General features: G+C 40.9%; 1 protein-coding gene across 4 annotated transcripts in view; it reads left to right on the top strand.

The window, feature by feature from the left end:
• The window catches only part of stxbp5l (syntaxin binding protein 5L), a 189,849-nt gene that overhangs the window by 158,522 nt on the left and 13,025 nt on the right, over positions 1-18,302 (top strand). For all 4 annotated transcript variants that reach the window (XM_084725403.1, XM_084725401.1, XM_084725402.1 and 1 more), the window contains one exon: positions 2,717-2,896. In XM_084725403.1, coding sequence (XP_084581529.1) covers positions 2,717-2,896 — 180 coding nt within the window. The remainder of the gene's footprint in view (positions 1-2,716; positions 2,897-18,302) is intronic.

Raw genomic sequence — 18,302 nt, 5'->3', positions numbered from 1 at the left:
TTATTCTCTTGAATTTCATGATGTAATTTGCACTATGCCTACCACAATCACAAATTAACTGAAAATAAACTAATTAAAGATTGAAATGTCATCTTAAGATAAATTTAGAGTGGAAAGATTTAATATTTACATGTATTTTTTACATATGAGATCTGCTCTCATTATACTCACTTGGATAATGCAAACAGTTATTAGCAAGTGAGCACTTGCAAATAATTGTCTCATTAATTCATTTTCACTAAAACAAGTCTGTGGTTATTACAATCTATATGTTTATTGACCAATTCAGATTACATTGACCAAGCTGTTTTTTTCACCCGCAAGGCAAAATAGAAAGGTTCTTGTTGGAAAAAACAAGATCCAAACAAAATGAAATATACCAAGTTTTCCAAAAACAATTAACAACATTTGTTTTCTTTTCTAAAATAAAAATGATTGCGATCACTGAATTTTCATGAATGCCGACAAATCAAAAATGGTACGAACAAAATATCATATATGCAAATGATATAGAAAAAAACATGGATCTTGTCAAATCATCCATAAATACTTGCAATTGCATCTCGCATCTTGCAATTATTTGATGTGTCACGTTTTGAAACAGTAGTGAGAGTCAGAGCGTTAACCCAAAGGTGAAAATTCAACTTAGAGATAAACTTTGTTGCCTCGTCACACATTTAATATGATCAAAACCCAGAACATTTTAAACTCATTTTCTTTGAAGCTCAAAAATGCCCCTGAAAGAAGAGGTCAATAAAAGGGGTTAAAATACTTGTTGATGAATCTTTTATCTTCTTCATAGCTACAATATGAACCTCTTAACATCTGTGGGTAATGACAACAAAATGTTTTGTTGCAACAGTCTGTTACGGAGCATTACTCTGTGTGTGTGTGTGTGTGTGTGTGTGTGTGTGTGTGTGTGTGTGTGTGTGTGTGTGTGTGTGTGTGTGTGTGGAGGTGGAGGTGGAGGTGTGTGTTCATGTGCACCCTGGATCAATAAGTGCACTACCATGCGTTGGGAGAGAGTGTGTGTGAGGGTACAGTGCCATTCTTTCTGCCTACTACCAGTTTCCTGCAAAACATTTTGGGGCTAATGACTTGATGATTTTCTGCAACTCCATTTGAAATTCAAAGTAACAAAACATTAAGACAGATACACAGCTGTGTCGTCATTGGTGGCCCAATGTGACCTGCAGACTTCTATTGCTGCATTGCCTCAGGCTGTCCTGCTGTGAAACTGGGCAAGTGTTGCACGCGGACTGGGTGGCACCCTGGAGTTTTTCATCTTCACTTTGAAATGGAATCATTTGTGCATCAACTGGCTGAAAAGAAGACTAAAAATCTGATATGACAGACATATGATCAGTGCCAAATACTAAGAGGCCAGTGACAAGGAAACACTGTCTAGTGTTAATAGTAATTAGCACAATGCTAATTATCCTCATGCATCATGTGGCTCTGCATAGGAGAATTTCAGAGAGGAAAGTGAACAAAAAACAAGGTAAAAGCTACGATCAGACCTTGCTGTCAATCCTAAATTGTCTTAGCTTTGGTTTTACTGCCGCAGGGATGTCATTAAAGAAAAGGGCACTGTTTTATTTACTCGTCTCTCAACATAAGTGAGAATGAGAGTATTCAGGCGTAGGTATCATGAAGCTGTTAATTATGGCCGCCTTGGCAGCTTTTTAGTCTTGCCGACTAAACTGCGGGCAACAAAGAACCGCAGAGTGCACCCAATCCACACAGTCCTGCTTTGCTTTTCTTTGTCTCCCTAATAAGGTTTGGCTCTAAACAAATTATTTTGCCCACACACGCAAGTAGCGTACATTAAGTGAGGACAGAGCCTCCAACAACACACTCAGTCCCTGAGGGGAGGCCATGTAAGGCTACAGTCCCAGAAAGTAACAACTGCTTCCTGTCAAAACCATCTGTGGCTGTTTGTGTGGCCCCACAAACCTAACTGGAGTGCTCATTTGCATTGCAATTAAAAAGAGGATATTAGATTTATTATGTTCTTTTTCTGTTCTTTTGATCCTCACTTATAGCTTTTTTTCCATTGCCAGTGATGTCATGAAGCTTCTGGTCTTAAAAAGAACTAAAACAAGGTTTTCTAACAATTCAAAAAAGGAAAAAAAGAAACAAAGTGGAGATGAAACAAGCCTGTTTTTGTTTCTTTTGATTTTCATATCTTATTTCCTGGCACAGACTGGATGAAATTGCACTCATAATTTTCCTCTCTTTTCTGTTGCCCCAGCATCTCTTTCTCCTCCCTGCTCATACTTACTTCAAACCACTTTCCAACCCTTTGTCACTCACTCTAGCTTTCCCTTTTTCCCTCACTACCATCTTTCTTTTTGACAATCTGATTTTCAACATCGGCTTGCTCCTCTCACACTGCAAAAATATCCATCTTCATAGGTCATGTAGTATAATATGGAGTTGCAGTATTACCTTTGCATTCAACAGATAGCAAAATCTCCAAATAGGGTGAGAAAACTCACAGCTACTTCCTTGAAACAGATAAAACTGCATTATGAATAAGAATAATGAAATTCTCTCCCCTCATTTGAAGATTTCATGATTAAACTAGATTCCATCCCTCATTATTAGACTAAATGACTTAATTAAGATGGATATTGCAGCAGTGATTTACAATATGTTTGAAAGTTTTATTTCCCTCTTTGTATTGTTTGCTAATGCTGTGCCGTTGTTACAGATCATGTCAATGGACATTGCACTAGCCCCACCTCCCAGCCATGCTCGGCGGGGAAGCCCCGCGTCCCGATGGGTCCTGAGGGGCCACGGCTTGCCCGCAGAGGCCCTGGCCGACCGCCCTTCCGCAAGGCCCAGTCCGCTGCTTGCATGGAGATCTCTTTGCCTGTGTCCCACACTGAAGGTGTGTGCTTGTCTTCCCAGCTCTCATCCCTAAACCTCTTTAACATACCCTCCCTCCCAACAAGTGCATGCCATCCTCTCACCCCGGGGTAAGTGGATTAAAGCTTGATACATAGTTAACACAAGGCAAGCGTATGCTAATGCAAGTTAGCAGGATAAAAACCTAAGTCATGCTTTAAATCATGTTTTAGTCACCAACTGACAATGAACAGTTTGCAGAAAGGTTCAGTAGAGGGTATGCACTGACATCACTTTCTCACCAGGACATGACCTCCCAGTTGAATGAGTGGCAAAACATCCTGCAACGTGGCTGCCCCCTTTGGGGAATCTGTGAAACTGGGAGTAATACTATTAATTATCTGCATAAACTAAAGGCAGTTGGACTCATTAGTGATCATTACAACTTAACAAAGACAGAGAGGTCCATAGACACTGACATGTGGACAGGTGTCAAGTTTCCTTACATTCATATGAACCTGATTTAGACGCTGAGGAAATATACAAAGCAAATAAGGCCTAAAAAAATGGCCGCTTGGTCGTAACGTATTTCAAGACAGGATTTGTTGGCGAAAATTCAAGTGACATCAATAGATATTGTGGTTATATGTGTGTAGATTAATGTAGATACTTTTATTACATCAGTGGAGGGACATGTTTGCATGCAGCATCATTGTTGTTTGCAGTTACGTTTGAAAAGAGGATGCATGATACAATGCGCATTTTGTAGAACAAAAGGCTCAGTTACACAAAATAGAAACAAAAGATGCTAAATATTGAATTGATGAATAATGCTGATCAGTACAGTATATAACTTAAGATATGATTTTACCCAAAAATTCAACACACCTGACTGTCATATCACAATTATAGTCAAAACTATGACGGTTATCAGCATTATCACAGTATTGTTAAAAGGTGTTCAAAGTGTTCAAAAAATGCTACTAAACACACCAAAATCATTTAATCAAGTTTTATTTTGAAAACCTCTCAATGATTTGAAATGGCATCATGTCCTTTGCCATGTCAGTGTTTTCACTGACACAAAACAAATCCAAACAAACTATCAAACATGGTTATCACTGTAATTATAATTGCCTGGATGCCAGCTGTTTCTGTGAATTGCAGCAATCCATTTGCTTCTCTTTTCTTTAGTTTTTGGCAGTTTGTAAAAAGATTGCTCTGATTCCTTATTGAATCTATTTGTTTGGTCAGTCGTACAACAGCTCTTTCCCATTTCAGATGTGTTTTTTGTGTTTTTGCAGCATTCAAGCTGAATGCTCATATTGCCACTCAGTTGTCTTTTTGCCACTCATTGGGTGTAACCGCATACTGTTGTGTAATGTGGATGCCCTCTATTAACCTTTTAAAAATTTACTGTTCGTGAAACCCTTCCACCAAAAAATGATTGACCAATCTTGGCCTATCACCCATAACTAAGCACTGCAGATCTGTCAGTCTCTTTCTCTACATTTTGAAGCTCAGAAGTGTAAGGAAACAGTGTCCTTGTCTGCTTTGATGCCAGTTTCAACTGTTAGCATGCTTGTCTTGCACAAGAATAACCAGCACATATTTAGATGCTCTTCAAAAGATTCTCTTTCAAAAGGAGTCAGCTGCAAGCATCAAAATGCTAGCTTGAGACAACCAGCAGACTGAGCGATCAATAGCTTATTTCTTAGCTAGCTACAGCTGCCAGCAACTGTTGCCCTTTTAGTCAAACCCGTGGTTTAATAAATTAGAATTATTAGAATTTTGAGAGACAAGTCAGCAATAAACTGTAAACCGCATCTGTGCAATGAGAGAGGAGAAAGCTTGACAGGCATAACAACAGTAAATGTGGATTAGGCTTGCACGATATCAAGAAAATCTGTGAGGTACGATAATATTCAATATTGCAATGATGATATGACTTGCAATAAATAAACAAATATTGTGAGTATGAGTTGCATATTAGCTTGTTTCCTCTGGAAGCAGCTATAACCGTTAAAACTTGGCAACCACATTTTCTTTATTCTTCTCTCCTTCCTCAGCCATTGTGCAAGCTCACCTTGCAGCTGCAACTGCATTGACACCAATTGTTCCCAGGTTAGCTGGGGATTCATCTGATTAGCTAAACGGTGTGTGAATGCGTGGACGTTGTATCCAGAGCTCTGTCTGATAGGTCAAATGATTATATGCTGAGCATTAAAACATGACATGTATAAAAAATAATAAATTAGATTTCTCTTTTTCACTCTGTTTCAGGCAGTCTTTGGTAATGTTTTTATTGCACCTATTTATCTTCCAATGAAGATAAAAGTGCAATTAATCAGTCAACACTAATGTGTGGGGCTGAGCGAATGGTCATTTTTTAAAAATATTCTCCAAAGCTTAAATAGTTACTGGAAATTAGTTGATATGAACAGAATTTTTAGACGGTAGCTGGGGAGCAGCCAGCAGGTGTTGACACCTAGTTACTAAATTAATATGAGCTATTACTGCTGTATGTTCACACCAACAGCAACTACCTCTCCATGTGTAGTTGTGCAGCAGTGTTTGCATTTAGCCATGTTAAACTGTACATATATATATATATATATAAAACTCTGCAGCTTGCATTAGCATCACCCTACAACATTTGGACAACAGGTTCTGCTTCTCTTGAATGCAAGAAACAGCACTTGCATTGTGTCCCTTAATACTGTTGCTTGTGTCGACCATGTCCCAGACCTGAAGGTTGGTGCAATATTACTGTTCGTTTTAACCAATTGATTTTTACTTCTCCAGTGCCTTCCTGTCTTGTTTTTTCTCCTCTGCATCAAAATCACCATCTGTTCAACTTTAAAAGCAGCACACGTGTTTGCAATAAATCTCGCAGTATTTTTTCCACAACAAAATAAAGTTTTGTGCCTTTTTCTGTTATTTTATACTTATTTTTCTTATTTTAATGAATAGATTCTGAATGTTTTGTTTTCTGAAAACTAGGTAATGGAGCACACATGAGGTTTATGTAGTGTGGCCACACCTCTAGACTTTCTCATAATCCACCAGACTTTGAGCCGAGGGAAACACTTCATCAGTCATCATTTGGTTTATGTGTTTTGATTTGATACTTTTCAAATAGCCATTTTTACATGAACACAGATAAAATAATAAGTAATGTACAAGTCAAGTGTTCAAGCATGATTTGCACTCTGGCATCTCTGACATTCTCATTGACAAATCTGACATTTATTTTCTTCCATTTGAACTCCTTTAATTCACACACTGACATTGACCTGCACCATCCAAAAATAGAACGACCCAGAAGGCTTTGAGTTTGTGTTTGTGTATGTGTGTGTGCATACGCCTTTATGTGTGATAGAAAGGGAACGTGAGCATTTGTGGGTGTGCAAATATGTTTCCCTGTCTGTGTGTGCAATGGTAACAAGTGTTTAAGTGGTTTTATAACTATATATCTCTACTATCACCTGTTAAGCAGAATTAAGGCAAACACCCCCTGAAAGACTTGGTAAAACATCTTCTTCATTTCAACATTTAATCTACTGGCTCATCAGTGAAGACTTGATTGCTATTTTAAAAGAAGTGTGGTTGTTGATGTTGGGTATATTTCGTGTGTGACAGCCAAAGCAAACCAAAAAAGGTAAACGAAGAATGTGCTGTCTATTTTTGACTTAAAATGGCACTCCCAGCTGCGTAATTTTGAGATATCGACCTCAAAACTGACAGAAAAATGGCCACTGTCAGCATTAAACGCGAACATTTAATTACACAGCGTCTGTATGAAATCTTGCACTTAGTCTGTCACTGCCAGGCAACAGACATCAAGACACCAATACAAGGCATCGATTGACTTTGAATAAACAACATCCTCCCACTCAGACAAAGATGAGACACCCTTTCATTTTAACAAGATTCCTGACATTCTGTTGTCAAATTGGACACTGTATTTCTCTGTCTTGACCTCAGGAATAGAATATTTTGTTCAAGTGGAAAAAGCAAAGGCACAGCAAAATATCACTGGTTATGTCTGTGGGCTGAACTTAGCTGCACTTTGAGCCTTTGCAATGATTCATGTTGCTGGGTGATTTTCTGAAGGTGGTGGATAGTGGCCAAAGAGACTCATTGATTGCTGATTCATCATACATATATAAAGACATTTGTAAAATATGGACAGTGCAGGTTGCTCAATGATGGTTCGGTCTGTATTTGCTTTTAGTCTGGGCTCTGGCAGATGAACAGAAAGCCTCCGTCAGGTCACGACAGATTAATCTCTCCATAGGAGTCTCAACACTGTGACAGTTCCCAAAATATCATAGTTACTGTAGCCACCTCTGCACGCACATCAGACAAACAAAAACACATGCTTCTTGAAGTTGAAAGTAAGACAGTCTTTTCACAGCTGTGGTTTGAAGGGCTGCCCCAGATTAATGACTTTCCCAGTCGACTTGTTGCACGTTTATGATATGAATTAATTATTTAAATATATAACATAGTGTTACCTTACAGTGTCACTGTTCAAAATATGGAAAGAAGTAACTTCCAACTTAACAAATCACAAATTAGTTTTAATCCAAATTCAAAATATTGCCCGTTAAGTTTTTGTACACTTTGCTGTATTGGGTTTGAATTGGGCATGTTTGTGTGCTTGGACATTAATTCCATGAACCAACGTAAACAAATCCATGTCAGTTGCTAGGTTGTTGTGCAAGAAAATCCCTCTGCTCCTGCTATCCCTCTGAGTCTAAGCCAACTCAACAAAGGTAAACTGAAGCCATCACCCAAGACTCATCTGACAAAAACAGTAATTTTGCTTCCCAGAAATCAATATCAGTTTAAGTATTTGCTATATTTAGAGTATTTTCACCACTTTGTTGTCAGACAGCCCTTTCCTTAACTGAAGCCACCATCTTTGCTCTCTTCACAGGCATCATGACTCCTATGAGAGAACAGTAATTTACCTTGCAGGTCATGGGAGTTGCTGGTCTACTATTGAATCAGTTTCGCAGCATGTAACGTTAGCTTGGATCTGACCTAACATGTTAAAACACTGACGTCACACAGTAACAAACAAACTAACAGACCGAAGTAGCGGTAATGTCAAGAAGTCTGGTGGTTTTGAAGAGAACATAGACGGCAGCTTCAGTTCTCCACCGGAAAATCTGTCTGACGGCAAAGTTAAGTGATGCAAGTGTTCTAAATATAATGTTAACTTAAATTGATCTAAATCTTTTAGGTGGTCCTTTTTTTTTGTAGCCAAGTCCATTTTGCTGCTGCAGGTCTACAGCAGTCCACAGCACCACATTACTTAACTTTCTTGATGGGACTCCTGAGGGAGCTGTCAGTCAAAACATGGTCTGCCACACTCACTCAGAAGAGAAAAATGTGCTGTTTTTGAACTAAGTTTTCTAATAGTTATGAACATTAATTTAAACTCAGATCTTTGTGGAAGCTTAATGAGAAACTAAACTTTGATATCATGTATGCATCTTTCTGATCATAAATGCATCTTTACATTTTCACAGGCTTTAACAAACATGCTGATGCAAAGTATTGATGCTAAATAATACACAGAATAGGTGCAGTGCCGCTTGTTGTGTCACTGTTGACCATTTTACACCAATTCAGCAATTAGATTCACGCTGCCATCTTCATCGACCTCATTATACAAGAGTGACCTGGAGAGCCGAGAGGGAAGCAGTTTTTCATTAGCATAAGCTGGATGTTTTATTAAAGCCACTGCCTGGGCTACAGCTGCATTATCAACCAAACTGATGCAGACGATGGTAGAAATCACTCTTTTCCACAGTTGATTTAATACCTACATAACCTCTGAAAATATTCAACAGACTTTTTTGAGTAATTTAACATGAAACTTTGAATTAGGCTTTAACAATGTGGCAGGTTGATATTTAAAGTAACCAAAAGAGAAACTCTCTCACACAAGTAGGCAGAGATTGATGTTCCTGCGAGGCCACCGGACTTACTGATTGAGTGACAGCGCTCTAAATGATAACCATGGGCTGTTTTAGCTTGTTATTGTAATCTGTTGGCATGAAAGATGAGGTCAGTAGTACAACCAAGAGATGATGAACAATTACTGAACTCAAACTTTATTCAAAAAGTTTCAAGTTCAAGATTTTTTTAAATATATTTTGTATATTGGGGTTTTCAAAATTAACACTGCAGATACGCTTAAAGGTCTACATATGGATAAGAAAACAAAACACACAAAAGTGGAAAACCTGCATTTCTCATATAGCTGTTATGCTGAATAGCATAATCTTTAAACCAATGTTGAACTGTAGGTGCCTCGGTGGTCGTCCAGGCAGTTGCTAAACATTAGATGAAATCATGTGCCTTCTTCTGTGCCACATTTAATACATGACTCAGGATTATTATTATCAAAACAATTTAATGGAGGGACTTTACATACAAATTTTATTTAGGGGGCCAAGCCCGCGGGGCCTGGGGACCGCGAATGCAAGCATACGCGGTTCCCAGGACCAGCGGTGCTGGGAACCCTATTGTTTTTGTTCTGATTTTTATTTTCCTTATTAGGGCCCGAGCACCGAACCGGTGCGAGGACCCTATTGGAATCAAAGGAATTATTATTATTATTATTCTCGTGATGACAAATAAATCGCATTTTTGGGGGACTTGCCATATAGGTAGGGCCGCCAAATTTGGCGGGCGCGTGAGTCCCGGCGAAAAATTACGTATTTTAAGGGTCTCGAAAATGGGCGCGGCGAATTGGCTCAATAGCGCCATCTAAAGGCGAGCCCCGACGGCATGTTTGTCCGACGTGCACGAAACTTGGTACGCAGATAGAACACACCGGGACGCACAAAAAAGCCTCTTGGAGCCATGGGCTAAACCCTACAGGAAGTCGGCCATTTTGGACGGCGCGGCCGATTTTGGCATTTCGCACGTGTCGTATTTGAACGAACTCGTCCCACACGATTCGTCGTATCGACTTCAAAATCGCTGTGTACCATCTAGACAACATTGTGATCAAAAGTTATTGAAGGTTTACGTTTTTGATAAAGGGCCTGCGCTCCAGGTGGCGGCGAATTTTGATGTCTCGCCATGAAACAGGAAATGGCTATAACTTTGGGGTACATGGTCAGATCTGCACCAAACTTCATGTGTATGATCAGTGTATGGGCCTGAACGCAAATATATGAAAATATTCCATAATTGTCATAGCGCCCCCTGCTGGTGACAGAAAATGACTTTTTTCAGGTTTTGACATGCTGCTCCAGTTGTGTTGATTATTTCTAGCTCAAATTTGGTGAAGATGACCTTAACAAGTGGGTGATGCTACATTTTGAAGGGCGTGGCGGTCCGGCGAAGGGTGTCGACGCTAGAGAGCGGCGAAGGACCGCGGCCCGAAAATACGACATATGTAGCAATAACTTTTGTGTGCAAGTTCACATCAGCATGAAATTTGATGTGTGCATGACAGGTCCCGGTCTGAACGTATGTTATTAATTTCGTTGATGGGCGTGGCCAAACGGCTTGACCACGCCCTTTAAACAGCAGCCCCCCCGCCACGTTTGACCGACGTGCACGAAACTTGGTACACATGTGTATCACACCCAGACGCACAAAAAAGTCTCTTGGACCCATAGGCCAAACCCCACAGGAAGTCCGCCATTTTGAATTTCCTGTTAAGTTTGGCGTTTCACTTGTCGCGCATTTTAACAAACTCCTCCTAGAGGAAGGATCAGAACGGCTTCAAATTCGCTGGCTACCTTCTGCACTACACTCTCATCTAAAGTTACTGAAAGATATTCGTCAAGTTGAAGGGCGTGGCCATAGTGGGGCGGCGAATGTTGGCGTTTCGCCATGAATTCAATTTTTTAATATTTTGCTATAACTTCTGTATAAATAGTTCAATTTGCACCACACTTCACATGTCTGATAATAGTCCAGCCCTGAACACACCTATATGAAAATATTCAATAATTCTCATAGCGCCCCCTGTTGGTGACAGGAAATGACATGTTTTACAGTTTGAGGTCCTGATCCCAGCATGTTGACCATATCAAACTCCAATCTGGTCTGAAAAGCCTTAAGACCATGATGATGCTACATCATGAAGATCAGGGCGTCTCGTGAAACGGCGTGGCCCTGGCGGCATGGCGAAGGTCCATATTTCGCCAACACACAGGAAGTTGCTATAACTGGACTGTACGTGCTCTGATCTTGCTGAAATTTCACAAGTTTATTAACAGTCCCAGTCTGAACATATGGTATGAGTTTCGTCCATGTCCGTGGCCAAATGGCGTGGCCACGCCCATTAACGCGTTTCGCCAAAACACAGGAAGTGGCTTTAGCCTCCCTGTACTTGGTCAAAACTGGCTGAAACTTTACATGTTGATTAACAGTCCCAGTCTGAACATGTGATATGAGTTTTGTCCATGGGCGTGGCCAAATGGCTCGACCACGCCCTTTGACGTGCGGCGCCGCAAATAGTGAGTTTCGCCGACGTGCACGAAAATTGGTACACATATGTATCACAGGGAGATGAACAAAAAAGTCTCTTGGACCCATAGGCTAAAGTCAACAGGAAGTCAGTTATTTTGAATTTGGTGCTCAATTTTGGCGTTTTCCACATGACCTATTTTATCTAATTCCTCCTACAAAAATGATTCAACTGTCTTCAAAACTGGCATGGAGCAACTACACAAGTGTGTGATTAAAACTTATTAAAAGGTTTGGTCAGCCTTAAACGCTGTGGCTGCAGCGTGGCGGCGAATTTTGGCGTTTCGCCATGAAACAGGAAATTGCTATAAGTTTAATGTAAATGAGCCAATCTGCATCAAACTTAACATGTGTGATAATAGGCATGCCCTGAACACATCTACGTAATACTGGGGGCAGGAAATGACAGTGAATTCCTTTAAAAAGTAGTTCACCCAAAACCGAAATTGCACGCAATATCTACTCATTCCTGTGCTGATGTGAGGATGGATGAAGATCTCCAGTACAGCTGTGTGCATGTACTTCCAGTGTCAGAGACTACAGTTGACAATGAGGCTGAAAACACGGTGTAAATGGTGTCTTTTTGGGTTACATTTTACTGTCACCTCTTACAGACACTTGAATCACACCACAGGAGCGGTACAGAGACAGTTTGTGGGTTATTTGTGCGCACTTGAGGTCTTCACCCGTCCTCGCATCAGCACGGGGGTGAGTGGGTGTCGAGAGCCGTTTGGTTTTCGGGGCAGACCGTGGCTTCGGGGCGACGTCGGACGGTCGCGGCGACGCCTGGCCTCGCCGCTCCCGGGGCGGGTCCGGCCGGCAAGCAGCGGTGGCCGGCCCCCCGAGTAGCGCGGGGGTGCTCGGGCCCGGTCACAGCTGCTTGCAGCTTTAATTATTATTATTTTCTATTTTTATTCTTCCGCCAATAAAACTCATGCTGCAGGCTAAACCGTGCAAGGTAGGGCGGTGCAATTTGGAGGGCTGGCCCACACCCCCGCCCGTACCTCAGACACAAAAAACTGCACACGTCTGCCTGTAGGGGGCGCTATAAGCAAGGACAACGCGTTTTGGCCTATAACTCCCACACCGTATGTCGCACATTCAAAAACCTTATATCCCCATATTCCTTGAGTGGAGCTGAGTCACTTTGTAATTGGCCACGCCCACTTCCGCCTAAATAATTTTTTCGCAAAATCGCGAAAACTTGCAAACCACCTTTTTCGAACTCCTCCTACGGATTTTGTCTGATCTGCACGAAAATTGGCCCGGACACTCTTCTGCTCCTCTAGAGCTAAAATTATCAAAAGATTATTTTTCGGTTGAAAATTCCGCGAATTATTAACGAACAAATTTTCGTAGCTAGCCCTAAAAATGGAAAATGTTGCATATCTCGGTCAAAGTAAATGCTATCGACACCAAATCAGAGATCCTTGGTTGGCATGAGACTGGGAGCCTATGAGCTGAATTTGGCGAATGTTGGCTCCTAGGGGGCGCTAGAGATATGGGAAGTTTATATCTCTAGAACGGCTGCACCGATTTCTACCAAATTTGGTCCGTACGATGTAGGGCCAGCCCTGAGGCCATACCTTCAAGGGGGTCATGACAGGTCAATGTGGGCGGGGCTTATTACAAGATAAACAAAAAAAATTAATTTCTGCCAAAGTATAACACTTAGGGCTTTGAAATTTTATGGGTACATTTAGAATAGGACTCAGATCCCGCCTACCTAAAATCGCACGTGTGCTCCACTAGGGGGCGCTATAACGCATTTTTGCCTATAACTTCCAAATTTTAAATGACCCATTGAAAAATCTTATATTGCCGTATTCCCACAATGGCGCTGGATTTTCTGACGTAGGCCACGCCCACTTTCGCCGAAAATTCCCGTCGCTAAGTCGCCGCATGTCCGAAACCTACTTTTTCGAACTCCTCCTACAGTTTAAGCGCCATCTGCGCCAAACTTTGCACATACGATGTCTAGACGGGTCTGATCTAAAGTTATCAAAAGAATTGTTGCATGACAAAAAATGCGCTAATTATAACCGAACTATTTTTCGGCTAGCTTAAAAAACACATGTTCTGTCATATTTCGGTCAAACTAAAGTCTTTCGACTTCAAACTTAACACGGTGTTTCCAGAGGTCATCCGCAGACTCTGTGCCAAATCTGGTGCGGATCGGCCGATAGGGGGCGCTACAAACCCCAAAACATCGAGTTTCCGAAAAGTTGCTCAGATTCCTACGAAATTCGCTGTGCATGATGTGGGTTCCATCCTGAAGCCAACCGCAAACTTACGTAATGATTGGTCAAAGTGGGCGGGATTTATTACAACAAATCAAAATCACCAGGCATTCTGCCTTTGGCACTAACAGTGCACACCCGCTACAGTGAATACTGCAGCTCAGCATCAGGCTGTGTCCTGACAATTGCCCTGAACTGGAATGCCGCGGCTCGGACGACGGCGCGCGTCCCCGCGATCGCCCCGAGCCCCGCGTCCCTCGGGGCCCGCGGCGGCGGGTTCCGAGGGCCGCTGGGGTCGGGTCGCGCGGGGAGGCTTGGCCCCCGTTCATAACTGCTTGCAGTTCTAGTTTATTATTATTTTTATTATCTTATTTGTGGATTGTTTTGTCATTTTTTTAACTGTATCTAGCAGCTACCAGAGTTTTTTAAAAAAAAACACGAGAAAGAGTCTGTCTGACACTAAAGAAACATGTCATTGTCTGTCTAAGGGGTAACCACCTCACCTCTGTGTGCACAGACAGTGTCCTACTGCTCTTATAGTGCTGACATAACTTGTAGCTCTGGCTTTAATCCATATACAGTGGACATCACAATGTCCAAACTCTGACATAACATGACAACTGGCTCTGTTGTCTTTTGTGGAAAGTGTATTGCAGTACACAAAAAAATACTTTAGACACTCTGGTGTTAGGAATGAAAGCTGAACTTCTCTGCTGTACTTTGTCATGGTCATTTTGTTATGTCTATGCACTGAAGTCCATGGTACTTGATTTTACCCTACGAAACTGGCAGCCCCGGAGCCATATCTGCCCCCCTCCCTCTCCCTCTGGCCCACGACATGATGTCAAAAACTTTTGTTTCTTCATAAAAGCACAATTCTATTAAATGATGATATTCAATGTCAGGAGAATAATATCTTGTTCAACAATATTTCTCTTCGGGCAAACAGTATCAGAGCGGATTAGCAAGTTATCGAGTTACATTTCTGATCAATTATGCGACAAAGCTTGAGTTTTCACCACATTTTCACAAAAGCACAGATAAAACCAGCATGTTCAACTAGCCATTTTCATCAGGGATATTAATGACCAATTTGAAGTGACAAAAGAGCTGCTGAGTGTGTGTGAGTGAGAAACGATATAACTGTTTTTTCTGCACTTTGTTTGGTAAGTATGACAAAAATATGTTTGTCATGGAAACAAAAAAGTATTTTTTTTTTCTTTTAAATCTTGTGCTTTCTTGCAATGTCAAATGCCCCCCTTATGAGATGACAGTAACATCAGTAGCCCGAGGTCAATCTGAGTTTGAGACCCAGTTTGGACACACCAAGCTCTCTCCAAAATGTCAACTTGACACACATGGTGTTATATAATCTAATAGGCAACTTGCTGTGAGGTTTTTGAACACAGTTTCATCTCTACCATACTGTTGGCTGTAATGAATATTGTACCAGCAGTTTGCCACATGCAGGGCTTTGAAGCAATATTGAATATATCATTGTATGATACCGTTGCCTGTGAACAAATATACTACAGAATAACCTGTGAATGTGAATGAGATCCTTTTGCACATTTGTTGTGAATCAATCAAACATCCCCAGTTCTGCTATTCATTAGACTGACACTATTTGTAGAAACATATGCTTAATTGTAACAGTGCATTCTGATGTGATGGACTATACAGACACACCTGTTAGATTTCACTCTACAGTTGTTGTTTTTTTTTAATATGGATGATACGTACTTTAAGTTCAGTGTTTTCCCATTGCAGTTCCCCTCTCTCTTTGTGGGGTTGCATCCATCAATTTAGATCCTCTGTAGTAGACAAATGACATACTGTGATTTATTTTAAACCATGAATGAGATGTATAACTCGCTAAGAGATGCATGTGATAAAGATGAAATTGATATAAAAAAAAAACTGAGAATATTGTTAGCCTGCACCGGCTTTATTACGCAAGAACGGTTACTTCTCTCAGTGGACCGCAGCCTTTTCTCTATCTGTATCCTACCTTTGGCACTGTTGTTTATCAGTTGCACTGGGTTACCACAGTGAAGAGCCAGCAGGATCACTGGAATAATTAAAGGTCAACAAGCGGTGCGAGAGATGAGGCCGATGTTAATGAGGCCTGCATGCCAGGAGAGGAGACAGAGGAGGAAAATGGCAGGGGAAGCCAGACTCAGTGAACAGTAAACATTTCCATACCTCCCATCTTGGTTCGGCAGCACACCTATTAAATATTGAAGACAGAGTTGTAGGATACTGTTAGATTTGTCTGTGGATGGGGTCAGAAAATTGGCAGTGGTTTGTTTAAGACCAGGGGGGTATATATGGTTGTTTCCCTGCAGTGTAAACCTTAAATTAACTATAAACCATATATTACAGAATCTCATAATTTCACAAGTAAAAGCTTTTATTGTTGCCATGGTAATCAATGTCCAAACCAGTGTTCAAAAGTTTCAGCGACTGATAAGGAGCGAGACACTGAGCTCCTCTATGGGGTTTAATTAGTCTCAAAACTAGGGAAGGCTTGATACCACTTTCTCATGTCTGATACTGCAACTTTGATTATCTGCCAATACCAATACTAATCCGATACCGTCTTTTCACCTCTCTTAAACAACTAAGCTGTTAATAATATATGAGTGTGGATGGATTTTTCCTAACCTAGCCATAAAAAAATACCCTGCTCAAACTGTGAAACACATGTTCTGTTCCTCTAATGAAGAATGTAACCCACAACGTGACTCAGTTATGCAAAACTGCTGCTTCTTTTTATTTAAACTGTTTTGCACATCATTTTTAGCAGCATTTTTGATTGGCCACCATCACAGTGCTGCTGACGGGTCTCGCTAATGTTTCAGTTACAGCATGTTGCTCAAAGTTAAGCATTTATGTAATAGTTTAGGTTAATGGATTGTATAGGATTATACTTTTTGTTTATCCTGATATCTGATCCAGCTTGACTGATAGCAATACTTAGTCTCAGATTGGCACATCCCCACTCAAAACCTTCACACATAAAAACAGCTGCATGTACGTGATGCGATCGCACAGAGCAGTGTCTGCAAGCAGAGTAGCATCCTTGCAAGGGAGTATTTCTGCTCCACATGCACAAATATGAAGAGTTAAAGCTCAACCCTGCCTGTGCACTCACACCTGCTCAACATTCATTCACACTTTAATCAAGTTGACTTGAAAGACTGGAGGAGGAGATGGAATAGAGATGAGTTTTGTCTTCTCCTGTCCTTATCTTTCCAAGTTTGAGGAAAGTATGATAACTTGTGTTGCAATTTTGACTCAGGCTCACTGAAGGTGAACTGACCTTTAGGTTGGACAAGGCCAACCATTCTCATTTTGTGGACGAGCTCCACTTTCTTTGTTCAGAAGATGACCACATCACTTAACTCATGTTACCAGTTATGCCAGTTAAAAAAAACAATTTAATCCTTTCATATCTTTGCTTGTCATATCTTTATTTTTGTTCTTGTCAAATTATGGACACTATTACACCCCATTTACACCTGGTTCACCGCAGTCTGATCATGTAGCATTTACACCTTGCATTAACATGTTTTTCCTTATCTGGATAACATATCAAGTCATACTTCACATTTTGATGGTGTGTTATCAATGAAAGTATTGAAAAGTATCAGTATCAATAAGCAGAATAATACAATCCTAAAGATACCCAACCCTTTTCACAGGTAGTTCTCTGAAACTTTGAAGCACAAAAATTGTATTCAGGTCAACACTAATAGAATATATTTTTCTGCAGCACAGAGCTGAGGTGACTCAGTGACTACCTGGCCAGATGCTGAAGAGGCCTTCAAAAAACACTCGAACTCACACCCACACACACCTACAGCCATGTTCATGTTTGACTGCAAGGTAAAAACCAAATGCCGAAGCAGTGTGCCTGCTGTTTTATGGCTTTTCTGATAAAGATGTCCCTGTTGGATCTTTGCAGTAATTAACTAACTTATCTTAATTGTTAAAATGTTAATTTGAGGTCAAAGATTTCTTAATTCCTAATTAAGCACCTTCAATTCTAGAAAGCCTATCTGATACATTTGTATGGCTTTATTGGCATTAAAACAAAACCTGGCACTAAGCTCATTTGTGGTACATAAAAATGAAAGAAAAGGAACTAAGCGTGGTCTCCAGGTGTCTGTCTTTGTCTCTCTACACTGTGTGTGGGTGTATGTGCATGTACAACTGTATAAATCTGGCTCTTTGTCCGTCTCACTGCTCCAGATTGTCTGCCTTCCCTTATCACCTCCCTGACACTGCCTCGCCTGCCTCTAGCTCCCTGTAAGGGCCCCCCAGGGGTCCCTGTGTCCTGTCAGAGCACCACTGTGTCTGACTTTCATTAGCCAGCACCCCACAGGCTCTGTCACACAGCGTAAACACACTCCAGCGACACACGGCAAAACCAAGCTGCTGCCAAGAAGACTCACAGCAAAAGGCTATTTTGTTTTTGTGGCTGCCAGTGGCATCGTACAGCAGTGTTGTCACGATACCAGAATTGTGACTAAAATCATCCACATGTATCGATACTGTGGTAACCAAGAAAAAAACAACCAACAGTACTTTTGTGCGTGTGAGTTTTCATGTCAGTTTTGTATGGAATTGGTTCTGTATTTTACTCCTTACAGCACTTTTGTAACCAGTCTGTAAACTAAATTTTGGTTGTCCTGC

This window comes from Lutjanus erythropterus, chromosome 8, assembly GCF_056507025.1.
Source record: "Lutjanus erythropterus isolate fLutEry1 chromosome 8, fLutEry1.hap2, whole genome shotgun sequence".
NCBI lineage: Eukaryota > Metazoa > Chordata > Actinopteri > Lutjaniformes > Lutjanidae > Lutjanus > Lutjanus erythropterus.
The sequence above is the reverse complement of the archived record's forward strand: the minus strand, read 5'-3'. Positions and strand labels throughout refer to the sequence as shown.